This window comes from Podarcis raffonei, chromosome 1 (assembly GCF_027172205.1).
Source record: "Podarcis raffonei isolate rPodRaf1 chromosome 1, rPodRaf1.pri, whole genome shotgun sequence".
NCBI lineage: Eukaryota > Metazoa > Chordata > Lepidosauria > Squamata > Lacertidae > Podarcis > Podarcis raffonei.
The window spans coordinates 124,840,338-124,868,083 of NC_070602.1; the positions used below are offsets into that span (position 1 = coordinate 124,840,338).

Sequence of the window (27,746 nt, forward strand, 5' to 3'; positions counted from 1 at the left end):
CTTCCTTCCTTTCTCCTCCCCTTTCTCTCACCTGAGACTTCCTTCGCTTCCTTCTTTTCTTTTTTTTACCCCCCTCCTTCCCACCGAGAAATATCCATAATTTGCCCCGAAAGAAAAAGAGACTTGGGGAGGGGGGGAGGTAATGCAGCAGATGCCCTTTCTTGGAGGACAGTGGTGCCCAAACACCAAGCACGGAGCAGCATCTGTTGGTGTTTATTGCCCTCCCCTAAATATAGGAGTATAAGGGACGCGGGTGGTGCTGTGGGTTAAACCACAGAGCCTAGGACTAGATCAGAAGGTCGGTGGTTCAAATACCCGCAATGGGGTGAGCTCCCGTTGCTCGGTCCCTGCTCCTGCCAACCTAGCAGTTCAAAAGCACGTCAAAGTGCAAGTAGATAAATAGGTACTGCTCCGGCGGGAAGGTAAACGGCGTTTCCGTGCGCTGCTCTGGTTCGCCAGTCATGCTGGCCACATGACCTGGAAGCTGTAAACCGGCTCCCTCGGCCAATAAAGCGAGATGAGCGCCACAACCCCAGAGTCGGTCACGACTGGACCTAATGGTCAGGAGTCCCTTTACCTTTAAGTATAGGAGTATAAGGGACACGGGTGGTGCTCCCGTGGCTCGGTCCCTGCTCCTGCCAACCTAGCAGTTCGAAAGCACATCGAAGTGCAAGTACAGTGGTACCTCAGGTTACATACGCTTCAGGATACAGACTCCACTAACACAGAAATAATACCTCGGGTTAAGAACTTTGCTTCAGGATGAGAACAGAAATCGTGCTCTGGCGGCGTGGCAGCAGCTGGAGACCCCATTAGCTAAAGTGGTACCTTAGGTTGAGAACAGTTTCAGGTTAAGAACGGACCTCTGGAACGAATTAAGTACGTAACCAGAGGTACCACTGTAGATAAATAGATACCGCTCCGGCGGGAAGGTAAACGGCGTTTCCGTGCGCTGCTCTGGTTTGCCAGAAGCGGCTTAGTCATGCTGACCACATGACCCGTAAGCTGTATGCCGGCTCCCTTGGCCAATAAAGCAAGATGAGCGCTGCAACCCCAGAGTCGTCCGTGACTGGACCTAATGTTCAGGGGTCCCTTTACCTTAAGTATAGGAGTCCGCCTAGTCAGTCATTGGCTATTTGTTTATTTCTTGTTCATTGCATTTATATCCCGCCTTTTGACCCAAGGAGCTCAAGGCGGCATGCATGTGTCTCCGTTTCCCCGTTTAATCCCTGCAACTACCTTGTGTGGTAGGTTAGACTGAGAGGCAGTGATTGGCCCAAGGCCAACTTGTGAGTTTCATGGTCAAGTCAGGATTCAAATTGTAGCTTCCCAGTCTCAGGTCCTAGTCCATCCACACTTAACCACTACTCCATGCTATTAGTCAGCTCCCCACTTTTTTTCTCTCCTTTCTGCTTCCTTCCAGAATGGAAATAATAGTCTCTTTCTCCTTTCTGGATGACCTCAGTGGAATCTGTTGTCAAGCCTCTCTCTCTCTCTCTCTCTCTCTCTCTCTCCCCCCCCCCCCTCTGTGTGTGTGTGTGTCAGTGAGAGCAGCTTGGGTCTATAAGGCTATTTTAGCACCTTTTGGATAACTATATTACAGTTGCCTTTGTTTAAAATGCTAGAGGCTTTTTCATTGCATATAATGTACAAATGCATCACAAGCCTTTGTTTTTGTAACAGGAGTATAAAAGCAGGGCTTCTGAAAATACATAAAGGGGCTGTTTTGTTTTATTATTGTTATTTGTTCCAGCTTTCTAATCTTTAGTGCTCCCCCCCCCCCGAAAAATAGGTGTCGTACTCATCATGAAGTTGTTACAGTAATTGCCACACTTTTTAACAACCCAAAAAAGAGGTGCAGGTACTACATACCCTTGAGTACCCCCTGGGGAAGCACTGATAATCTTGTTAACATAACTGACTGTGGGTGAGTTTTGAAGCCCTGCATCTCTCTTCTGTATACATCCTCCAGCAATACAGTAGTCCTGTCAAAGTTTGACCTCCGTGATTTATGTCTGAAGCTATTTAAAAGGCAAACAAGTATTAGTCAGAGGCTAATATACTGTGACAGTGCTGTGTCTGTGTATATGTCTTTTGAGTTCCAAATTCTAAATTTGCTTCCCTGCACAACCTATTCTTAGCACGCACTGTGCTTTAATTATTAAGTTTATTTGTTTCAAAATCAATAACAAATACATGTGGCATGATGCTTTACCTCATTGGTGCTGACACAGGGAAGAATTGTGCTCCTAATACTTGAAATATTTATTGTTTTTTTCTGAGATAAAAAAGAAAACAAGGGGATCAAAATGCCTATCGACACCCCCATCTAAATGCTGTAAGGATTGATGAAACATGGGTCTTCATGTCTCTTCTTCAAACATCCATCGTAATACACATGGCTGCTGCGAAGGAATATATAATTTGTAAATTATGATAAAGATTCAGGTGCCTCCTCTTTTGTAAGCAGCCAAATGTAGCAGTGGCAAATACACCCATAATTATGTAATTTTGAGGGTTTCTAATCATATTGGCTGCAATCAGATAATTTACTGATGGGCTTTTCACTGGGCATATATATTTGAATAAAATACTTGCCCATGGATAGATGAAATCAGTTGTTAATTGCTTACGGTGAACGTGCAGATAACCCCTGCTTTGGTCTTTCCTGTTGGTGAGCTGGAGCAGCAATCCATGATCCTTGGCTTAGCATTGCATCTGAAATGTGGGGTAATTGTTTATTTCATTCCAATAAGCCACAGTTAGTAAGCCAGAAATAGACCTTGGCTTCAGATTGTTGTTTGTTGGTGCAAAACATACTATAATCCCTGTTACAGATTCAACACTTAGCTAAGGATTATGATTTGTGGCTGCCACTCGTGGGGGATGTGGAATCCAAATGGGAGTGATGTGGGTATTTATGGTAAACCATGGTTTACCATGATGGGAGAATGCAGCCATTGCTTGATACAAAGTTATTTAAAGCTGATTGCAACGTAACAGCAGTAATGATCAATGTTTCTGCAGTGGGGGTGCTTGACGTTTTTTGGGTCAAGGGATGCATTGACCAATGTATCTACTGAGAATCGCATGGTATAGTAGCTGTGGCCAAGCTGTAAAAATGACTGTGGCCGAAGTGGAAACTTAATGCTTTTTGTTTGTCAGTACCAAAAAATTACATTGAAACTTACAGTTGACTATTTTGGATACAGTGCATGGCATTGTACAATACATATACAGTACGTATTCCTAATGAGATAACTGTGTCTGTTTTTCTTGCTCAAGGTGAAAATAGCAGATGGCATGCCCAGCAGGAGAAAATTTCTCATAATTTGGAAAAAATAAAAAACAACCCTGCATTTATTGCATATATTTAAACGAATTCCACCAGATCCGGTTCCATTAAGCCCCCATATTCATTCTGCTCTGCTCATACATTATTCCTTATTCCATTAAGCCTCCATAGTAATTCCTCTCCCATCCATTTTACCTGCTTGCATTAAGCTCCCCATTTATTTTACAGCGTCATTTGCACAGTTAAGGGAGAATAAGCAGCACAATAGTCAGCGGCGTAGCGTGGGTTGTCAGCACCCGGGGCAAGGCAAGTAATTTGCGCCCCCTAACCCGGGGCAAGGCAAGTAATTTGCGCCCCCTAACCCCTAACCATGGTCATTAATACTGACAGCTCTACTCTGGGGCAAACTTCGTGGTGACTACTGCCCTCCGTGGTGTTGTATTTGCAATTAAAGGACCCCTGCCTCAAATAAAGCATCTGGGGGGCTGGGATTTGCCAAGGGAGCTGGGAATTGCAGTTCAGTGGCGGATCAGGGGGAGAGGGTCCCTTCCGCGTCTGGGTGCCGCGGGCCCCTTTGCGCCAAGACGCGCGTCTTTGGGCGTCGCAGCGCAGCCTTCTCGGTCTCCCTCCCCGGCCCGGCTAGCCCCGACGCGGCTTCTTTCTGGCGCGGGGAGGGGGCAGCTCTGGGGCCAGTGCGTCGGCCGGCCTCCGACGCGGGTGGGCAGCCCCCGTCGGGGCAGGTGGACGGTCTTGGCGCGCAGGCACTAGAGCACAGGTGGCTCCGGCTGGGCGCTTCATTCACCGCCGGTGGCGCGTTTGGCGGGCTGCGCGCGTCCAGACAGCGACCCGAGCCTGGGCGGCGTGGCGCTTGGTGCCGGAGCCTTTGCCCGCAGCGCCCCGTCGGGAGACCCGGCCGGAAGGAGCCTCGAGCCGGCTGTCCGACGCGGCTGAAGCAGCCAGGGCAGCATGGCAGGCAGCGGCTCCTCGGCGACTCCACACGGCCAGCCCAGCGCGCTGGCCGAGCCCCGCAGGCGAACGCTGCCCGTCGGTGAGGAGGGGCTGCCTGGCGCGCCCTCCGCGGCCCGCGCTGAGAGCCGCTGCCAGCTCGTCGGTTCCACGAGGCATGGGGCTCTGCTACAGCCTGCGCCCGAGGCTCTTCAGCGACTCCGGAGGCGGCGAGCACGCCCCCCCCAGATGTTGCGCCCGGTGCGCCCGGCCCCCCCTGCACCCCCCACGCTACGCCACTGGTCAAGATGCTACTAAAGTATACTGTATATAATATATAGCAGAGGCAGTAATTATAGTAGATTCAGAAGAGTGTGCTTATGGAAATGTGTCAGTTACTGCCTAGTCAGGTGAATGTTGATGTTATCCCATAAAGGTGCACGTAGGATTTAGCCAGTTTAATATTTCTTCAGAGAATTCCCCCCCCCCCAAAAAAAACCTCCATTACTGTATTTAAGAAACAGCATTATCATGTTGCATGTCCCCCTGGGTGGCATCAGTCCCAGCTGGAGGCAAAAGAATGAAACCAAGCAGGCTGTGTAAAGTTAGTGTTATTGCTGCAGGCTTATTAAATGTTGAAGAGCTCTTTATATGATTGAGTTGTACTGTTTGAACAGAAAGTTTATGGTTACAAGTAGAAATATATCCAGATTACGGCACTTGTCATGTTTCAAAGTATGACAGATATAAAGTTGACCGTAAGAGATGTTTGAAAGTCTTTTAAAAGAGACTTACTTGGAAAGCCTAAAAGAGTGTTTGGAATTATATACTAGATGTGCTTATTTGGTGCATAATTTATTGAATGCTTTCCTTTTCTGAGAATTATTTTGGTGCTGTTTGAATAGTTCTGATAAGTTGCATCAGTGATCTTTGCCAATACACCCAGTGCACGAGAAACACCAATGTTCAAGTTCTTCCATCATAAAAGCATGGGGCACTTGGGGAAGGTTCCATGTATGTCCCCCTGAGCTCCACAGAGGAAGGTTGGAATGAAACTTCAATAAACTATGTATAAATAGACTTCAGTAAATTACATAATATTACCTAGGGCAGGTGGCGCTGTGGGTTAAACCACAGAGCCTAGGACTTGCCAATCAGAAGGTCGGCGGTTTGAATCCCTGCGACGGGGTGAGCTCCCATTGCTCGGTCCCAGCTCCTGCCAACCTAGCAGTTTGAAAGCATGTCAAAGTACAAGTAGATAAATAGGTACCACTCTGGCGGGAAGGTAAACGGCATTTCCGTGCACTGCTCTGGTTCGCCAGAAGTGCCTTAGTCATTCTGGCCACATGACCCGGAAGCTGTACGCTGGCTTCCTTGGCCAATAAAGCGAGATGAGCGCCGCAACCCCAGAGTCAGTCACAACTGGACCTGATGGTCAGGGGTTTCTTTACCTTTTACTCTCTTTCCTTGCCAGTGCACTACTCTGTTATCATTAGGTCTTCACTAGGCTATAGGTACATTTTGATATGTAAAAAAATAAATAAATCTAGTGTTGCACTTCTTTATCTGGCAAATAAACTGTTCAGATAGTAATGGCATACAATTTTCTTGACTGTTTAGAATTGGAACGTTTGCTGTTCGACTGCTATTTTGAAGAGTTGGACTTTGACAAAGAGTAAAAATAGCTTAGCACAATAGAGGGAGTCTGCAAATAGCCATGGTGTTTGATAAGCAGCAGGTATTTCCTGTGATAAATGTTGCCTCAATATTTGTCAGCATTATGTGCTTCAATGTGTTTGGCCTATGTACTAACAGCGTTGTCCTATGCAGTGCTCAGAAATAAGCCACACTGTTCTCATGTAAGCGTTCGTTCCCATGTAAGCTAGTTTAAGATTGCAGTTTAAATGTTATTTTATGAAGGTTTGCCCCTCACCTCAGTCTCGACACTGATCATAAGTGCAGGTTGGCAGTGAAGGATATATGAGCAGATATTCCAATCAATTAGTTCCCTAAAATAAGTGAAAAATGGTTTTAAACAGAAGCATTGTGGCTAAGGACTCCTAGTTGAACTTACTGTATGACTTCCTCAAGACATTTTGCCAAAGTAGTTCACCTTTGCTCCAGTAGGTTTCATGAATCACTGATGCATTATTCAGAAGATACTGGCGCTCTTTGCTGTGCTAAGCTTCCGAAATTTGTCTTGTATCATTTGTACTTAGAGAGCTGAATGAGGGAAATCCAAAGCTGTTGTGTGCAGGAGAAAACCTAGACATCATTGCTAATGTGCACTGTCTATTTCTGCTGCATCATAGGAGGCTTTTTAAAACACATGTCCAAAGTTTAGTTTATAAAAACTGTCTATGTCTACTTCAGTTTGCTGATTTGTCCCCCCACTCCCTCTGCCTTTCTAGCTCTGTAAAAATACTAATAATAGATCATTTGGCAGTATTCCGAAGCTGGAACTGAAGGATGAATTGTACCTGCCATTTTTGTATAATATCCCTTAACATTGCTGGGAGAAGTCTCATAAGCAACGTCCACAGGTCAAGAATGTTTGCAAATTCTCCTCCTTGTTGAACAACCGGTATAAAAATAGACTTTACTGAGCTATTTGTGGTCAGTTTACTACTTCAGTATGCTTGATTGTATAAAGTTTTCCCCAGACCAAACAGCATCCGGGTGTATTTAAATACTCTACCATGAAAAAAACTGTCCATACCAAGAGTTCAGCCTGATGAATTGGTCCAAAATGTCATTAGTTGATACAGAATCAATCATTTGCATGATTTTGATATATTGTTGATACATTCATATTGGGGGGGAAATTAAGATTCTGATGAGGAGTTTCTGCGGTATAACCTACTGAGTTATCAGAATAAACAGCATCAATAGCTTTCTGTTTCCTAATTTCCTGAATTGTAATATTGACCTCTATAAGTTATAAAAAATTTAAAGAACTTTCCAGATTAAAATATTCAGAATTAATCACTGGAAGACAGCATACATATGAAGTGTATTGACAGCTTTTCAGCAGGATTACAGTAATAAGGCCAGAGGCAGGCCAGAATGCATCACAACAGCTGTCTGAAAGTAGGATTGCCAGAGAACCAGACAGTACTGGGCAGAAAATAGCATTGACTTCTGTGCCCTCTAACCTGTTAGTCAGAGGAAGAAAGAGAACAACATGGAATTATGTTTAACACTTTTTCTCTTTCCTTTTTGTGTTTTACTGGTCTAATAATCCACATATTTAAATTTTCCAATACTCTGACATTTCAAGAGAGTTTTACTGTCCCTTCATAATATATTTTATTATGTGCCTACAAAGTTTACTTGGCTAAATGTTTTTCTTGGACTCGAATGGATTTTATCATGCAGTTTCTCTATTCTGCTGTGCTTATTGTTGTCTCCCTCTAATATTTTCTCCTCTCTATACATGTCCACCACCTTACCTCTTCTTTTCACAAATCTAATAAAGTAGGGGTTGGTTTAGAAAAAGCGACGTAAAAATAAGTTAGTCTTTAAGGTACCAGTGCTATAATTTGTTTACTCCCACAGACCAAAATAACTTCCTCTGGAATCATTATCTTGCTATCACGCTAACAATATGAGCCTACCTTGAATATACAAAATTATACATTTCTAAAATATCCCTTGGAATTAAGTAATTTTTAAAAAATGTGATTTTGTACTTGCAGATTATGCTTGGATTGCCAATATGTATAATATTGGTAAATGTATATTCAGTGATAGTAGTTATAGATAAATAATACAGCTAATATTTACTTAGTGATGTCAGTGGTTGGTTGCTAAATATAAATATTCAATGTGACTGGATCGTTTAGTGATATTTTGAAGATGCTGAGAATCCAGTATAGATTTTGAATTATCACAACATCTTTAAATTGAAAGCAAGCAAATCGAATAGATACCTTTCAGATAGTGGGGAAATGAGGTTAATCGGTGATTAGAGATTTGATAGCTGTTATTATCCACACAAAGAACTTCTCTTTATGATTTCAGGATGCTAACATTTATAGCATGACACATACAGAACCAGAATTGCCAGCTTGTGAGGGCGATTAGGGGGGGATGACATCATATGCATGATGTCACATACATGCGGTGGTGGGAGGGGCCAGGGGTGGAGCCAAACATAGCAGCAGCATGACTTTGATGGTTGTTGGCTCCTCCTCCCGCCGCGGAGGTTGCTTTCACTCTCCTTCCCCTCAGTACAGTAGAGTCCCTTGGAGTGTTCCAGTTAATGGATATGTGATTATCACGGATTATCCTTTAAATTAATACAAAGCATCAGACCCCTAAAAAGAATGTGGTACGGGTAGTACTTTATGATTCATAAAGTTGTCCTGAAATACCTTTAATATATTTGGGGAATTTGCGAACTGAATTAACTGGGGGAAATGTGTAACATTGTGTAATTTACCTTTTAAGAATGATAGCTTTGCTTATGGCATAGCTAATTAAGAAGATATTTGGGGCACTGTTAATTATCTGCAACCTGTGGACAGTCCTTGGGAGTTGATTCATGGTTCCAGGGAGAGATTTATCGGTGGAAACGGATAAAAGACTTGATGCCATTCCAGTTCTGCAGCTGTTGAACATGACTAATCATAAGAAAGGAGGCTAGTTGTAGGTGCTGTACAACTTGACAACTATTTCTGTAAAATCCTTAAGTAGTAAGAGCTATGAATTGTGAACCCTGCCTGTGTTTCTTCATAAAATGGCTTCCTGATATTTTGTTCAGCTTAATGTCTAAAACTGATTTTTTTATTTCAAGACGATGGCTGATCCAGGCAAGATCATAACATAAAGATCGCAATATTCAATGAGGCACAAGTTTCAAATGTGTCACCTCGGACCTAACACAGCTGAAGAAAGAAGCACATACTCGTAATGCCAGTGTAGACCAATGGCTGTTGTCTACTCTGGTTTTAAACCAAAACAATCAAACCAAAATGAGAAGGAGCAACACACAGTGTGCATACAGGATGTGGTTTCCAAATAACTGAAGTGTGAAGCAAACCTCATGAATTTCAACCACAGAGATTCAGAAAACATCACTGGTAAGTTGAAAATCGGGTAAAAGGCCCAGATATACCACTCTGGAATCCATTTTTGGATGAAGGGCAGTTTCTAAAATTTAAAAGTATTTGTCACTCCAATTGTTATAAAATGTTTGGATTGAAAAATGGGACAGATAGTTACACAGCCTGGATGGACCCCTCATCTATAGAGTACAAGCAAAGTGCTGCTCCTTTAGAATATATTTTTTTTAAAGACATGAGTTGCAAAGGAAAATGGTCACTAATCTAATGCAAAGATTTATGTACTCACAGAACCTCTATCCAAATTGCGATCTGATCTGATCTACAGCTTTAATATAAAATAATGCATAAAAGCATTTCTACTCTTTAGTTAATAATGCATTTCACATTTACCAGCTGGAAAATGTGTAAACTGGGGGGAAACCCACGTAGATGCATTTTAGTAGTTTGGTGCTGACAAAGCTGCTAATTTATTAGTGTTTATTTAGTTAAATGTACCAAGGATTGTGCTGTTTCTGTCTAGCCTAGGTTTAAATCACTATTGATAAGCTATCATGGCTGCTTTTATTGTCAAAGCAAAGCAAATAAATAGTTCCTTTAGTATTCATCCCAAAGCAGATTGGTATACTGATGCCTGCCTATATATATATATATGCCTTTGTAGATGTTTGTCCTACTGAAGATCTCGCTGAAGTTGAGCTGGTGAGCATGCTGGAGGAACAGCTGCCTCAGTACAAGTTACGTGTGGATTCTTTATGTCTCTCTGAAAATGCCGACTGGACCCAGTCTCCAGGCTGCCACAGTCATGTCTCTGAAATCTCTTCTCCAGTTCTTTCTGAAGAGACCATCCGTTACATGAGTAAGTGCTTTTGCTCACTGCCAGGGACTGAAATGAAAAATATAAATGAATTGCTTAGGTGATGCCCTGATCAAATCCCTGCTCAGCCTCAGCTTGGCCTTTGTGACGCTGGACAAAGTGAGAATTACAGTGACCTGACAAGGCTGTAGAAATTTCGTACAGTCTAAGTGCTGTATATCTGAGGTCCCCAACACAGTCCCAGGAGGCATCTATATACCATACTTTTCTAGATATTTTCCTTTAAAAATCATGCTAAAAAATTGGGGTTATCTTATACATGGATCGTGCATAGGGTGGATGTTTGATTGGTTGCTGCTGCGGCTGTCAGCAGCTATTGGTCGTGTTATTGGTTGCTGCGGCAATGGCTGGTGTTGATTGGCTGACGCTGCGGCAATTGGGCGGGCGATTGGCAGCTTCTGCCGGCGATGGGACAGACGAGAGGCAGTGATTTTTAGCAATCCCCTCTAAAAAAAGCTCAACACTTGCCTGTTCCCTGCATTTTTGTTTACTCTGCTGAGTTGCTGTAGAACAGTAGCTCCGAAATCAATGCAGCCGTTTTTCATTTCTGCACAAAACATTGTTGGGCTCCTGCAACCCCCCCAGCTGGCATGACCAGTGATCAGAAATTATGGAAATTACGACATCTTAAAGGCCACAGGTTAGTCTCTCCCCGCTGTGATAAATATAAATGCAAGCTAGGAGTGCAATCTATACATGTTTACACGGATGTAAGTCTGGTTGTATTAGTGGGGCTTACTTCTAGGTAGGCATGCATAAAATCTCTCCCTCGTTGTGAAATTTAATCAGTTTCTAAGAGCAGTTGAAGGCCGTATAATAATGAGAACCAATAATGCTCATTAATGAATTTGTGGTTGCACTGAAACTTGAAAGTTTCTCAGGTCAAAGCTCATAACTCATCCATGAAACCATACTGGTTTCACGCCATGTTCTGCAGTGGAAAGTCTAAGCAATTTCAGATGAACATTGCATGAGTTCACATATTTTCAGTACACACACCCAGAAATATGTTTATTTCCAAATGTATCAGACTATAAAAAGTAGGCTTAATGCTGGTAGCAATTCACATTTTATAACTCTTGGTCAGAGTTACAAAAGAACTTAGCTTATGGGGGAATAAATGGTTGGTTATAACTGAGAGAATTACCTTGGGTTATATGCAAAACCCTTAAAATAAACAGAGCCTTGGTATCTTTTTTTCCTTTCATAACTTGATTATACAACTCAAACAATGTAGGTCTGCTTAAAGATTGACTTATACAGCTTTTTATTTCCATGTTTTTCACTTTCACTCTTTAAGCTATTCTATCATAAAAATAGCTGTTCAGTGTACTGTGGGTAGGTGTTCACATTTCTGGATTCTTAGAACTTAATTTTGCCAAAATGTTGAAAGGAGCCTTATGAAATATTGGTTATGTACGGAGCTTGAAAAGTAGGCTTCGCCCCATAGCAGGAAACAATTTGCTCTCACTTAAAATCCCAAACTGTTCTCTCTTCCTAAACAGATAATTTGGTACTATTGAAGACAATTTGGTTAGGGCTGCATAATAATTGTTTTGGTCATTTTTTAACTAAAAACTAGGGTTGTCTTTTTCAGACCAGAAAAATATGAATGCAAACAGATGACTTGCACATATTTCTGCATGGGATCACACAGATGTGTAATGAAGTGTGTGTCATAAGTGAACCTTGTGTTTTTCCACAAAAACCCAATTTGCAATACTGTGTACAAGGCTTAAAAATTACAGCTCTTTTGTACTCTTGGACTGGAGGTGGTAAAGGCAATTATGGTCAACTCACAACTTAAACCTGTTTGTTGTTGTTTAGTCGTTTAGTCGTGTCCAACTCTTCGTGACCCCATGGACCAGAGAACGCCAGGCACCTCTGTCCTCCACTGCCTCCCGCAGTTTGGTCAAACTCAAGCTGGTAACCTCGAAAACACTATCCAACCATCTCGTCCTCTGTCGCCCCCTTCTTCTTGTGCCCTCCATCTTTCCCAACATCAGGGTCTTCTCCAGGGAGTCTTCTCTTCTCATGACGTGGCCAAAGTACTGGAGCCTCAGCTTCACAATCCGTCCTTCCAGTGAGCACTCAGGGCTGATTTCCTTAAGAATGGATAGGTTTGATCTTCTTGCAGTCCATGGGACTCTCAAGAGTCTCCTCTAGCACCATAATTCAAAAGCATCAATTCTTCGGCGATCAGCCTTCTTTATGGTCCAGCTCTCACTTCCATACATCACTACTGGGAAAACCATAGCTTTAACTATATGGACCTTTGTTGGCAAGGTGATGTCTCTACTTCTCCAGATGCTGTCTAGGCCTGTCAGCATCTAACTTGCATGAATTCAGCTTTACATGCTTAGCCAGCGGCAGAGGGCATCCAGTGGGAAAAACATCAATCCCACCCGTCTTTGCATTTGTGAGAACATCTGGAGGTGCAGGAAGTGTGTGTTTTGACTATACACTATTTTGGCTCTATGTGCTATCTCTAGAACTTAACCCCCTTGTAAGTTGCAAGTCGTCTGTATTTTTAGAGGGTTAATTTGTTTGGCTGTTCTGGTTATATGAAGTTGATCCATGGCTGCTTAAAAGGTATCTTAGTTTCATAGTATTGTATTCAAAAATTGATCAGTTTCGAGATGAACACATAACCACCTTGGACTTTCTCATGCAATGTGAAGTATACATGTATTCTTTCTTCCTGATGCTTCCCCATCGTTCCCACACCCAAAACTCACTTAAAAACTGTTAGGCAAAATGAGTACAGTCTCCCAGGAGATTTAGCAACAGGTCTATTCCAACACATTTTTTCTGCATCTCTACAACTTACCTGGTTGACTCCCATCAGTAACTTGTTTTGACTTTGTCTAGTTTTTCAGTTTTATGAGAACTTCAAAAAATTGAAATGTACAATATTTTGCCCCTCTCTGTTGTTACTATCCTCATTTTAAAAAAAATAATAACTAGGTGTTTTTTTACCAGAAATGCAAAATACTCATTGTAGCATAACGTGTGCTTTTAGTAAGCCGTTGCAGAAATGAACTAGTGATGTAAATCTCTTATTTCTTTCCTTTCCTAACCCCTTCCTCAGAACAATATAAATATAATAAAACAGTTGGGCTTCCCCCTCCCTCAGCCCCGCAAGCTGCCAGAGCGATGCCGTAACTGCGGGCAGCTTTGCATCCCTCTGGGACCCGTTCTGGGGGAGGGAGAAGCTCAGGCTTCCCCCTCCCCCAGCCCCGCAAGCTCCCAGAGCTGCCTGTTCTGGCGGCTAGGGTCGGTGGAAGCTTGGGCTTCCCCAGCCCCGTGCCTGGGGGGGGGGATTTTTTTCTTTATTCCCCCCCCCAAAAAAAAAACCCTAGGTGCGTCCTATGGGGCAAAAAATACGGTAAATACATAAAACAAGGAATGTAAGGAAAGTAGAGGATAGAAATTATTATTTACAAAAAAGGAGTGCATGCATTCCCGTTTAAAACTAATTATACAGCTTTGGTGAATTTACTGTTTCCATAGCAGATCTGCTGCCCTGAAATTCTTAAACAACTCTGGTCTGCATGGTCACAGCAATGCAACATCAGAATATATTCAAATGAAAGCTCACAGCTATCAGTAATTAATTTAGCAGAGCAGAATCAGTATTGCATCGGATTAGAGTACTCTATGAACACCTACAGCTTAAGAATAAATAAGAAATCTAACTTCAATAGGAGGATTAGATCAAATTGCAATGCTGCATATTTTTAGAGTCCTGAATCTAGGGAACTAAAGCATCATTTTTCTAATGCACTCTGAACTCACTGTGCTGATAGTATAGTATTGCAATATAGCTCCTCCCTGCTTTATGGCACTACAGTTCAGGAATGTTTATTTGCTAGACAACTTGAGTAAATATTAGAAAGTTATTGTGTTGTGGCGCAGAGGCAGTGCCTGCTGCAGAAGGAAAAATACTGAACAAGCACTGTTTCTTGGCATATTCTGAACTGTTCCATATACACTCGGACATGGCACTAGACAACAGGGACATGAATCAGAATGAAGAGCTGCTTACAGCTGTCACTCTACAGGGTAAGTGGGCACATAAATACTTCACATAGATTCCTTTTATCCTGATTTTGGGCTAACTACAAGTTATCAATCCGGAATCGTTTTGTAGAATTGTAGTTGACTGTTGGAATAGCATGGTGGTAATCCTGACCAACCTCTTTAGACACAGTTTGAATCTAGCCTCAGCCATAAACTCAGAGGCTGAAATCCTGACCCATTTACCTTGGAAGTAAGCTGCATTGAATTCATTAGAATTTACTTCTGAGTAGACATGAGTAGAACTGCACTATTAGTGGTCTTAGTAAGCCTTCTCTCTCTTAGCTTTTGAGGGAAGGTCCCTATAAGATACAGAATTAAATTACCGTATTTTTCGCTCTATAAGATGCACGCGACCATAAGACGCACCTAGTTTTAGAGGAGGAGAACAAGAAAAAAAACCATTCTCTCCCTCTCTGCTCAGCACCTCTCCAGCAAAGCGGGAGGAGAAACGGAAGGGGCTCCATTTCTCCTCCCGCTTCACTGAAGGGGCGCTGCGCAGAGAAGGAAAGCTGCACAGCGCCTCTCCAGCGAAGCGAAGCCAGGAGAGCAAGAGGGATCGATCCCTCTTGCTCTTCTGGCTTCAGCAAAAGCAACTCAAAGCCTCCAGAGCACAGCGGGAGTGCTCCCACTGCACTCAGGAGGCTTTGGGCGGCTATCCCTGAAGCCAGGAGAGCAAGAGGGATTGGTGCGCACTGATCCCTCTTTCTCTCCTGGCTTCAGCGAAAGCTGCGCAGCCTGCATTCGCTCCATGAGATGCACACACTTTTCCCCTTACTTTTTAGGAGGGGGAAAGTGTGTCTTACAGAGCAAAAAATACGGTATACATCTTCTGCCTGGGAGCTAAAAAGCTGCTTCGGTTTATACAATGGGCTGACTCTTGCCCAGTGAGATCGTAGACTCCTTTTCTTCCTTTGATCTTTCAATATTCATGGCATATTTGTCATGTTTGCCTATCAGTGAATCATAAACACAAAGAACAAATTTTGAATTACCATTGTGGTTTAGCATGGAAAAAAAACAACCCATGATTTTTGGTTTGGGCATAATGTTTAGCCAGGGATTGTGGTTTGTTTCCTCCTGGCACTAGTGTGAAAGAGCAAAATGCACATGATCTGCTTGTGCATGGCAAGCTACAGTTTGCCATTTCGTAGGAATCCTGCCATTATATAATGCTTTTAAAATGTAGGGGTGTTACTGACCCATCTTGCAGGATAGTTGTGAGAATTCCCCGAAGATAATGTTTGTGAAGTGCTTTGAGAATGCAAAATTGCTAGAGCACTTTGAAGAATTTGATAATGCCGTTGGTTGCACAGCATCGCTGAGCAACTGTTCTTAGAACTTAAGCTGTGATGGTATTTGTCCTTCCATTCTTTAAGAAAAATGAATTATTTCATTCCCTCTTTCTGACCTCTTCTCAAATAAGCTGTAAGCCATTTGGATATAAATAGAGGCATAAAAAATATTTGCGATCTATGTGTTTACTGTTCTCTATGGCACACAAGCCATTGCTACTCTGTAAGTCAGGGAGTGCCCCAGCTACATTTTAGTGGCCTTTGCATAATCCATCACCATGGCCCTTTCTGGTCAAAGTATTTAAAAATTAGATATTTAAAACAAAAGGCATCAAAACATTCATAAATAATGTGAGTTAACTATAACTAGGTGAACACTTCTTTGTTGGAGTTGTACAGCAGTGAAACAATGAAAAAACAGCTCAGTGTTCATAGAATGATGTACCCACCTTTTAAGAAATTATTGATGTTGAAATAGTCAATCTTTGCTTGCTAAGGTTCAGTTCTCTATATTTGCTCTGTGGTGGCACACCTAGGATTTACAATAAGGATAATATCAGGGCTTGCTTGTTATTGAACTGGCTTTTCCTCCTACTGGTTGGAGCAGAGCCAGGATACTTTTGCCGCTAGCTTTCACAGGAAAGTAAGTTCACACTCTCCAGGGGAAGGGAGGAAAAGGCTAAAAAGAAGTTAACTTGAGACTCTGCTTATCAGTAATACCACACGCAGAAATAAGGGGGATGCAAAATATCCTTTAATGTTCATTCTATTTTGGCTTCCACAAGCCCTTCCTTAGGGAAGTTTAGGCTGCAGTCCAATGCACACTTTCCTAAGAGTAAGTCCCATTGAGTATAGGGAGACATATTTCTGAGTAAGTAAGCTCTGCAATAACTGCTTTGAGGAGGCAACACTTGCTTCCTCTCTGTACCTTCTCACAGTAAAAGCCCAACATTCCATGCTATGGAAGCCTACAAATGAAATTCTGTTGGAATGGAAATTATATAACATGTTCCTATATCCACACCCGATGTAAATCATCGGAACCTTCTGTGATTTGTGTTAAAAAGATTTTCATGCCCATTGGATTAGATGCATTCCCTAAACCTTTTAAGCTGCAATCCTAAACACACTTTTCTGTAAGTCCAACTATATCCATGTGGCTTACTTCTAGGTAAGTGTGCATAGAATTTCTGCCTTAGTGGGAAATCAAATCAGCTCCTGCCAGCCGTTGAACATCATACAGTAATGAGAACCACAAGGTATGATGTTTCTTCAGATACTTGTGGATAATGAACACTCATTTTTTGGAGTGTGTCCAACTAAGTGTTCATCAGGTGATGTACCCATTTTTAAAGTTAATTGATGTTGAAGCAGTCACATCTTTGCTTGGTGAGGTTCCGTTATCTATCTTTGCTGTGTGACATGTATACACTTAAACATTCCTAGGAATTAAAAATGTTTGTGACAATAGTTCAGATGTTGCTTTTACAACTGCACACTGCTAAAGAGGACACAGTGCAACTTCCCACACGCTACAAAATTTTATGGCTAGCCCAATTTTAGACCATATAATTTGTTTATTCATTTGGATAAGTGACTGGAATTGTGTTTTCCTAGGGGTTGCTGGCCTCATGGTAATCTGTAAGGAGGAGGGCAGGTGGCGGTTTTGTTTGTGTCATTGTTCTTTGATTATCTGCAAAATGAGAAAATAAGAAAACATGGTTGACAAATAAAACTGTACATAAATGTTTCCCAGCTACTTTTCTAATTTGGCATTTTTTAAAAAGCCTGATCTGAAGCCAGAATACAATAGTATCTACAGTGTAGAAAGAGCCTCTTGGACTCAGGGGTTATCCATTCCGTTCTATGAGATGTAAACAGTTGATGTGCTACATGGCCTCTGTCTAGAGATCCTATTGTGTGGCACTGTGCAGTGCAAATATTCTTGCATGTGAGGATTTTCCTGTAGATGCCACTCTCAGAGTCAACTCTGTCAACCATCTGCTGTATGCACACATTCTGTCCAGCAAGGGATTCAGACCCAGGTGCTGGATGTACAGTTTTTACTGAGCCATTTCGTGCTTCTGCATACAGATTGCCGCAGCTGCATCAGGACATCTGACACAGTAATAGGAAGTTCCTTGAACATTCAGGGCTAAATATAGCAAGTATGTTTTGGTAACCAAACCACAAATCCAGAAACCACAACAGTTTTGTAACTATTGATGTTTTCCTTTTCCTCTTCTGCTTTTATTCTGTTCTTCCGTACTAGCTCTTCTTGAACTTCCCCCTTCTTCCTTGGCCGGACCTCGCAAACATGCCCAAGGTAATTCAAGTGCCCACCTGTTCCCACCCTTTGCATGACAAGATAGTAGAAATTGCTTGTTTTTTAACACTTCCATGGTTGTCATGCTTTTTCTTAATCTTCCATTGCAAACCTTTCCATTAAAACTAGCCATTCCTCTTGCTCTCTACTGCTCCATACTGTTATTGTTTCATGGTTTCCATATACATTTTAACATATCTTTCAAGCCATCCACTAATTCTCGCAAGTATCCTGGAAGTTCCCAAGTGTGTATCACTTAGGGATTCTGGGTGGTATCCAACACTCCAGCAATGGACTTCCATTTGCGCAGTCAAACGCCTTTCTCTCCTGCCCCCTCCATGTACCCTTAAAATCATCTCTGGAGAGTTGGGGGACCTTTCAGAGCAGATCTTGGGGACATATGGAGGGGGAGGAAAGGAAACAAGTCAAATTGCATAATGGAGTGAAGCATGCGGAGCACTGGATTCAACCCTCTGTGTTTTGTTTAAACCACATTAAGAAGTTCTTTCGGTTTTCAGTTCTTGGCACAGACAGACGAGAGCTGGTGACAAACAACTGTAATGATGTTGAAGTGGTCACACATCTGCTGGCTGAGGTACAGTTATTTATTTATTTATTTATTGTACTTGTTAAGGTTTATTTGCTGTACATAGGAAGCTGCCTTAAGCTGAGTCAAAGTATTAGTCCACCTAGCTCAGTATGGCTGATGTTGAACTCTCCCAGACATACCTAGAGGTGCCCAAAACTGACTGAGCTACAGACATTCCTCAAAGCAGATGTCTGAGTTACAAGATCTCTTTAAAAAATTGTAGCAGGCAAAAAGATTTATGACTCAAGTCATAAACTGCTGTGCTACCAAGAATTGGTCTGAGAATTAAAAGGGAATGTTTAGGCAAAAATAAGTCACATTTTGAAGAGCTGCAGATAATTATTAAAGGATGTTAAAACAGCTGGAGCTCACCGACTGAGTGGCAGAATCGCCATGTTGGCTTTTACAAACCACGAGCCTCGATTTGAACGTCATGTCAAAATAGGCATTGGCTTGTTCCCAGAAGTTGTGGCAACCACAAGAGAAGAATGATTCAAACACTGCATTAGCTGCACGCACCAATGTGATGATTGTTCACATTAAACAATAGTTTGTTTGTTTTTAACTGGTTTGGTACGAATTTATCAGCCCAGTGTGTAGATTCAGATAAACAGGCACATAAGAGATAACAAATTAGATCAGGCAAATTCTTAAGGAGAGGCAATAGTAAAAAGAAACTCTTAAGGCTTTCTTGAATTCCAGGTCTGAATGGGTTAAGCAAATAAATGTTAACTGGAAGATAGTTTCACATCAGCAGAGCTACCGTTGTGAAGGCCCTGTTTCGTGTGCTCAGCACCTAGTCAATTTAAAAGCAGACACACAAGCAAGACCTTAAATGCAGATCTTAAATTTGGGCAGGATCATAAAGTCCTCTCTTGGTCTTTCTGAGCAGAGAGATCGGGACCTTGAATTGGCAGCACGAATTGGACAAGCCCTGCTTAAACGGAACCATATCCTAACTGAGCAAAATGAAGCTCTGGAAGAACAACTGGGACAAGCCTTTGATAAAGTAAGTAGTATTAAACCTGAAGCATTTTAAGTGGCCAGAGGTGCTTGCTGTATGGTGGAAGATCAGATGATTGCATCAGACTAAACCCTCTATAGAAATGTGTATTTATTTGAAACATAATGTGATGTGGCAGATGAAGATGTTGGACTTTATGGAGCTGGCTGACCTGACTGGAAGAATCTGTGACCAGAAAGAAGAGGAGACTCAAGAGGATTGAAAGAAATTTAAAGAATATTTAGATAAATAGAAAATTCTTGGAAGTAACAAATAGGCTTAGGGGTAGAATATGAATATGTGGAAGTAAATATTATGGAGTACAATATTAATAAAGGAGAAGAAGTTAGTAAATGAAAGGAGTTAATATCATTAGAAATATGAATTTGGAAAACTTATACAGGTGATATAATGAAATTCAGTTAGAGGGGATTTGAGGAAGTCAGTTATTAATGTAATGAGAATTAGGTATTTGAAAAAATAAATTCTTTTTCTTGTGTGTTTAGTGTTTTGTAGTGTAGTATGTTTTTCTCTGTTGTGTGTTGTTTTGTTATGTCATTTCTGTGATAAATGTGGAAAATCAATAAAAAAATTTGGAAAAGAAGAAGAAACATAATGTGATGAAGAAATCAAATCAGCCAGCAAATTCAGTATGAAAAATGTTGTAATGCTTGGTCAGTGTCCTATGTACAATGAGAAAAACAATACTATAATATGTCTTGTAGGACAGTGCGGAACTTGGCAAGCTATTTAAGCATAGTTACTCATTGAGTCTCAAAAGTATCTTGCAATTGGCAGTTCAACATAGGTAGCTACTGCAGAGAAATGGGTGGAGCCCTCCAATCTAGAGCCCCAGTTCACTGGAGGTGGTTGCAATGTTGTGCATTGTTGACCGTGTTCAGTAAAAAAAAGTTGTTTGAAATCAGGTTCACCAGCTGCAACATGAACTAACGAAAAAAGATGAGCTGCTTCGTGTCGTGTCCATTGCTTCTGAAGAAAGCGAGACTGACTCCAGCTGTTCCACGCCCCTGCGCTTCAACGAGTCCTTCAACCTGTCACAGAGTCTTCTACAGTTGGATATATTGCAGGATAAACTCAGGGAACTGGAGGAGGAAAACATTTCTCTTCGGACAAAGGTAAGTTTAGCTACGTTCATATTTCTGTCAAGCATTCTTAACTGGAATTGGGAAACAGATCTTAAGGATCTACTGAAACTCAGGACAAGCTTGTGATATCCTCATCATCATCATTTCATTTCAGTACTTGCATTTTAAGGAAAATTTTCAAAGCAGTTTACAACATCTTAAACCATCAAATAAAACAATCCGGAATAAAACAGATATAAAGTATACATTCAGAGCATTTAACAGGATGCTCACATGTTATCTTAAAGATTTCAAAACAAAACATTACAAAGGAGATCAGCTGCCGCACAGAATGCACATTTAATGCAACAAAGTTAACGAGAAATATCTTAGACATTCCAAAATAAAACATTACTAAAGGAAGTCAAATATAAAATGCACATCTGATTAGCAAGAAAGTAAAATACCACAAGCACAGAACATAGCTACTGTTGCTGCCAATCCTGCCAATGGTGGTTCATGGCGGGTGGCAGCTGTGGAAGCTCAGGCTCAATGACCTGGGTCTGCGCTAAGTGACAGCCAAGATGGTCTGTGGCTTCTTCAACAGCCTCAGCTTTTGCAGCTGGAGTCAGTCAGGGACCCACCATTCCAGGCCAGGTGGAAAAGGCCTGTAAGGCAGAGAGCAGGTCCTCCAGAACCCGCAGCCAAGATGGTCCTTGAGGATTTAGTTTAGAGTTCAGTCTCATAAACCCCATAGATACATTGTTCAGTTGGTTATTCTTTATATACTTATGGTAAAGGGTAAAGGGTATTAGGTCCAGTCATGACCAACTCTGGGGTTGCAGCGCTCATCTCGCTTTATTAGCCGAGGGAGCCGGCGTACAGCTTCCGGGTCATGTGGCCAGCATGACTAAGCCGCTTCTGGCAAACCAGAGCAGTGCACGGAAATGCCGTTTACCTTCCCGCCGCAGCGGTACCTATTTATCTACTTGCACTTTGACGTGCTTTTGAACTGCTAGTTGGCAGGAGCAGGGACCGAGCAATGGGAGCTCACCCCGTCATGGGGATTCGAACCGCCGACCTTCTGATCGGCAAGTCCTAGGCTCTGTGGTTTAACCCACAGTGCCACCCGCGTCCCTTTTAATATACTTACCATGTCTTTATTTTAGATTGAAAGTGACTTCTGTCTTTTGCTGAAGGCTTATTGTCTTTTTTTGTATTTCAGATGAAAATACTAATTACGAAAACCTCCATTTTTTAAAGCTATATTCTCTAACATCTTGTATGATATTGGTGATTTCATTTGTTTTCAGGCTAGTGGATTTCTCTGACAGGGTGTGTGTGTGTGTGTGTGTGTGTGTGTGTTAGAATTATAAGGGAAAAAATACAGAAGGAAAAATAAGAGAGAGCGAAGATACCAGAAAAATAAAATATGCATTATGAAGCATCAGTGCAGACATTCAACATAAGTACAGCGACACATTGCTAAGGTTTAACAAATACGTCTACCTATTAGAAAAAGAAAATGCCATGGTAATTAGCAGTATGTTGAACTGAAGGTGGATCAAACAGAAATGTTAATCTTAATTTCCTTGCTTTCTCTGGCAGCTTTTGCAGTAAACGGTTTCCTTTGAAGTGTCTGTTTTAGAATGTGGTTGGTTGATTTGTATAACCACCCAACTTCATATTTGTTCATAGCAATTGGTGTTTCCTGAAGTGAAGGAAGTGGCTTAAATGGAAACAAGTGACACACTTAATTGTCAAATTCACAACATCTTAGGATATAGTGAACTTATTTTTGATTGGTTGGGGAATGGGTAGAGGAGAGAATCTATTTACATGCAGGACTATCTTTAAAATTAATGAAGAATTCTCAATGTTTCTGAAGGCCTGCCATCTGAAGACTGAAACCATGACATACGAAGAGAAGGAACAGCAGCTGGTCAGTGACTGTGTCAAAGAGATCAGTAAGTCTATAGGTGGCTTCTTCCCCTAGGAATTAAGAAAAATATTTTTATCATTGAATATAAACTCATCAGCCACACCCCTATCTTTCCATGTCATAAATCTGTATAAGCAATTAGCCTTACTAGCATTGACCTCCCTTAAAGATGTTAAGTTTTCTAAACCTGCTGCAGCCCAAGGGTTCATAAAGCAAATTTTGACACAGGCAACAATGCAAATACATTTCTGTAAAGAAACATGAAAACGTATAAATGAAAATAGCAGAAAATATAAACCATGTGATAGCAGAAAATATAAACCATGTGATTTATACCATGTTGTAAAATAGTTTCTCACGGGTCTAAACAGATTACTGTTTGAATTTCTGTCTCCTGTAAAGCTGGTCCATTTTTGTTTTTATTCCCAAACCTCTTTCTTTCTCTAATGTAAGCATGATATTCCAGATCGTTTTCTAATCTCTCACGCTTGGCAGTCATAATATTTTTCTAAAAGTTTTCAACTAACATTTTTGATGCTTTAATACAGTTTGCAATTCGTTCTGTCTTAACAAGTAGAATACCATCTTTAATGCAAGCCCTGGAATTACTACATTATTCTTGGCTCCCTTCACACTTTGTAGGTGAGATATGGGGTTTTCAGAAACTTTGAATTCTAACGTCATCTAAATAAAAGAGCCACTTCTCAACAACCTTTCTAGCTTTTAGTTGTTCTCATCCAGTTATAGAAAATAATCGCTGCTATGCAATTTACCGATGAGAATCCTTTTTAAAGTGGCCTTTTTCAAAACAGACACACAAACTTGTAGATCTCCTACTGATACTCCAGGTTTGCTTTACCAATATCAGTTTCTCAATTCTGCACATACATACCTAGAACAAACCTACTAAAGAATTTTATGTATTACCGACCTGATGTTTCTAATTACCTACCTAGCTATCAAAATGAGCCACAGGGTTGTGTGTGACTTCCCCATGTCCCTTCCCCCCACAATTGCCTATTGCCCTAACCTTTCCTTGCCAGCCTTAATGTGGTCAAGGCTGGAATCTGAACAAATCTTGTGTTAACTAGTATTTGCAAGGTTGTTGAAACAATGGTATGATGCTGATATCAAAATTCCAGTTAGTGTTAGCTATGACTAAGGCCAGTGCTGCTGTAAGAAGCAGAATCTAGAACATCTGGGCTGGAGTAAGGATTGTTGCCATCTTGCCGTGGGTGTCAACTGTTGAGCCCTGCTGGCAAATGACTGCACAAGGACAACAGTTAGCACAACAGAGCTTTCCCTGTCCTTCTCCTGCCAAAATTGGCTTGATGCGGAGGACCCCCAGAACAGCATGCAGGAGCAGAGAGGGGGGATAATTTTGTCTGGGAAACTTGCACTGATGATGACCAAAGTGCTGGAATGAATTCCTCCCTTGATTGCTTTTTCACCATTTGGATGTTTCTGACTTTTGCTGCTGTTTCGTTACGATTCCCCACCCCCACCCCCCACAACAACTTAGGTTTGCGAGTTATTATGTTTTTTTAGTATGGGCAGTACTTAGTTAAGTCATTTCCTTAACTTACCATGTATTGTGATGCATATTTTAGGGGAAACGAATGCTCAGATAGCAAGAATGAGTGAGGAGCTGGCAAGGAAGAATGAAGAGCTGCTTCAGTACCAGGAAGAGATCTCATCCCTCTTGTCCCAGATTGTTGATCTTCAGCATAAAATTAAAGAGGTTTGTGTGCTCATAGGCTAGAGCAGGGATGGGAAACATTTGGTCCATGGGCCAATTTAGGCTTGTCAGGTCTCCGGTCTGCAAAGAGGTTTTTCCCCAGCCACACTCACCTCTCCCACACCTGACATCAAATGATTTGGGGCAGGTTATCCCACAGGGACGCAGGTGGCGCTGTGGTCTAAACCACTGAACCTACGGCTTGCCAATCGGAAGGTCGGCGGTTCGAATCCCCGCGACGGGGTGAGCTCCCGTTGCTCGGTCCCTGCTCCTGCCAACCTAGCAGTTCGAAAGCATGTCAAAGTGCAGTAGATAAATAGGTACCGCTCTGGCAGGAAGGTAAACCGTGTTTCCATGCGCAGCTCTGGTTTCGCCAGAAGCGGCTTAGTCATGCTGGCCACATGACCCGGAAAAACCGTCTGCAGACAAACATTGGCTCCCTCGGCCAGTAAAGCGAGATGAGCTCTGCAACCCCAGAGTCATTTGCAACTGGACTTAACTGTCAGGGGTCCTTTACCTTTTTATCCCACACTAGCAGGGCAGCAGTTGGGAAGGTACTGTTGATGGTTCCATTTGAGGTCACCAAATGGAGGTCCTTCCCGGAACCAGCTCCACTCAGGAACTCCCAAGTGGAATTGATCGCTGCTGAATAGGTTCTTTGCAGCTTCTGCTTGAATTCAAGCTGGGGCTGCAAAAGAAGAACTGTGAGCACAATTTAAGTTCAATCACCTGTCAAATGACATAAGGTGAAAGGTTGGGGTGGTAAAAAGTGCCCTGTGGAGGGTGGGCCAGTTCTGGTTCTGGTCTGCCAGTCAGATCCAGTTTGCCACCATTGATGGGAGAGTAGGGGGCAGTTCCTTGTGCTAAGTGATTGTTACTTCCAATAATATTCTGGAAAGGAAGGCTGAAATAATCATCTTCTGTGTTCCCTCAGCATGTAATTGAAAAGGAAGAGTTGAAATTGCACCTACAAGCTTCCAAAGATGCCCAGAGACAGCTGACAGCAGAGGTATTGATCTTTGTACTTTCACATTTGAAAAGTGAGGAGGGAAGGAGAAAGGAGAATATGAACTGTCTTCTGCCATGAAAAACACTCAGCTGTGTGGGTGGTTGGGTAGAAAATGTTGAATACTTGATGGAATTTTTTCCATACCCCAAATGGTTTTGGCTCCAATTCAGCTTATTTTTATTTGACCAGCGTTGAATAGGCAAAGCTAAAAAGAAAATTGCCATTTTCATTTTACAGGTTGTGTAAATATCTCAGAAGTTTTTTCCAGTAATTAATACTGGAAAAATAATTGACTAGGAAAAAAATCAATAGAGGATACTTAATATGTTAAGTTTAAGCAAATTGAAAGCAGCCCTTCCCTTACATTGCTTAAGTTTTAAGGGAAGATAAAAGTACTGAAAGCATATCAACATATTGATTTCAATATGTCTAAAGAACTGTGGATTAAGGAAAAAAAATATTTCCCTGATATAGGTATCTTAAAAAGTTAATTTTAAAATCGCCTAGTCTGACTGATATGTGTTTTTTATGTTTCTGATTATTTTATGAAACAAATCGTTGTTGAAATGGAAGAATTTCCACATAAAAATATAGCCATTGGACATTCCCCTTCAACTGGGAAGAAGGAAGTGATTCCTGAAAACAGCATGTTTAAACTTCAGATTTCCTTGCTGCTAAAAAGCCCTTTTATGCCATTTGCCTTACACCTGTAATGAAGAAAATTAGGAACATGCCACTACTTAGACAAAGCAAGAGGCATTAAGTTGGAGCCCTGGATTCTGAAGTGTTGGGTGACACTTTGGGGTTTTTTAGGGGTATCATTTTTGTGCTGTTCTCTGTACATACCGAAGTGGAATGCAATAATATTTCCTTGGCTTACGTGCGATTCCCCCCTCCTCTTCAGTAGCTTTGTTCTTTCTGCCTACTAAATGACTGACATTTTGTGTTCTTCCAGCTGCATGACTTGCAAGAGCGGAGTGCAGAGTGTCTGGGGATGTTGCATGAATCTCAGGAAGAAGCAAAGGGGCTTCGCAGCAAAGCCAGCCACGCCGCCCTTCTCTGCCGCCCACAGTCATGTGGAGCCTTTCCTGTGGTAACTCGACAAGGCTTTTCTTTGATACCGGCAGCTGGTTCTAAGTAACATGAAACTTCAAGGGCAAACTTGAACTGTGACTGCCCTTGTCCCTTAAAGAGAGCTGCCAGTTCGCTAAGGGATCTAATGGTCTCCACCTCTGCCATGCTATGATTCCATCTTTTAAATTTAGCCTTCCACTTTTGTCGTTTCTAAGAGAGCTTCCCCGACATCGCCTCTGTTGTTCAGTGTTTGCAATTGTGGATCACACCACACAAACCAGCTGGAAAAGGAGGAAGGCGTCACCGCATGTTCTGCTGAAATGTGCAGACTCCTTGTTGAAGCTAGGCAGTTTCTGGATGGGAGATGTCCTGAGATGTCCATGTACACCAGCTAAGATTTAATGGTGAAAGCAGGGGTGTAAATGTACCATAAATAAAAATCAGGCAATTCTGCACAAGGAGGCTTTTGATAATTCTAGTATACATCAGCCAGCTTTGCACAACATGCTAAGCCGGTGCCTTAGTTTGTGGGCTTCTTGTAAGGAGTGAAATGATTGCTTTGCTCCTCCCTAGGCACCTTGCATTCATGCTTAAGGCATGATGGTTTGTCTTAGTGTGGCCCATAGGTCACTATCGTTCTGGTATCATGGTTCACTCTTTCCATAAAACATTTAGCAGAAGGACTCCAAGAAATGTTGCTTCTTCAGTCCCAGCAGTGCAGTTTAGAATCTGGAACTTTTGTTCCAGGCTTTGCATCCTCATTATAGCACTAATACTCTCCCCTCACCCATCATGCAGACTTTTCAGCCAATCACTTAGTGACCTCTGTTCCTGTTTTTTTCGCCTTCTCCTGTTCCATCGTCAGAGGGAGGAAGCAGGAATAGATACCCCCGACTGATCTTTAGTCATCTGTTTGTCAAGGATGGCTGTGGAAAAAGCAGCTGCTTCATTTTTCCTTCCTCCTTATCTCTTTTCGTCAAGGGAAAAAAAACTACACAGCATGGTCATCTGAGACTGTGTTGTATTTAGCCTTTAGTGGTAACTGGTCACAGTTGTGCACACAAAATAAAGAAGGAGTTACTAGAATATCATGTGGCTAGAAAGAATGTGCAAACTTTGAAAGGATGCTTAATATAACTTTTGGATAATTCAGGCTTTATTCCATGTACATATTGTGATTATTTGCTACTTGTCTGCCTAGTAAGGTCTCAGTGTTATGACTACTGTAGAATCAGAACTTAACATTTTAAAAGCATTTGTTTTGAACAAGGATCCTATGCAATAATTCTTCCTATGCAGAAACAGCTAATTTGCTGTTAGGAATGACTTAATTCCTTCATTAATGTTGGGAAATTTCTCATTGCAACTGAATGATGGAAATTCAGCAATTAACATATACATTTCTGACCTCAGACTTGGCAC

The 27,746-nt window shown here is 41.8% G+C and overlaps 1 protein-coding gene across 4 annotated transcripts in view; it reads left to right on the forward strand.

Moving 5' to 3' along the window:
• TRAK2 (trafficking kinesin protein 2) overlaps window positions 1-27,746 on the forward strand; it is a 37,444-nt gene that overhangs the window by 523 nt on the left and 9,175 nt on the right. Inside the window, exons 1-11 of one of the 4 annotated variants that reach the window (XM_053360804.1) lie at window positions 1,838-1,927; window positions 9,039-9,324; window positions 9,971-10,165; window positions 17,831-17,884; window positions 18,403-18,479; window positions 19,366-19,482; window positions 20,403-20,612; window positions 22,450-22,528; window positions 24,114-24,244; window positions 25,176-25,250; window positions 26,206-26,343. In XM_053360804.1, the coding sequence (XP_053216779.1) occupies window positions 9,288-9,324; window positions 9,971-10,165; window positions 17,831-17,884; window positions 18,403-18,479; window positions 19,366-19,482; window positions 20,403-20,612; window positions 22,450-22,528; window positions 24,114-24,244; window positions 25,176-25,250; window positions 26,206-26,343 (1,113 nt within the window). In that variant the 5' untranslated portion in view covers window positions 1,838-1,927; window positions 9,039-9,287. Of the gene's footprint in view, window positions 1-1,837; window positions 1,928-9,038; window positions 9,325-9,970; window positions 10,166-17,830; window positions 17,885-18,402; window positions 18,480-19,365; window positions 19,483-20,402; window positions 20,613-22,449; window positions 22,529-24,113; window positions 24,245-25,175; window positions 25,251-26,205; window positions 26,344-27,746 lie in introns of those variants that run through there. The other 3 variants (XM_053360795.1, XM_053360811.1, XM_053360821.1) reach the window with 3 other exon arrangements.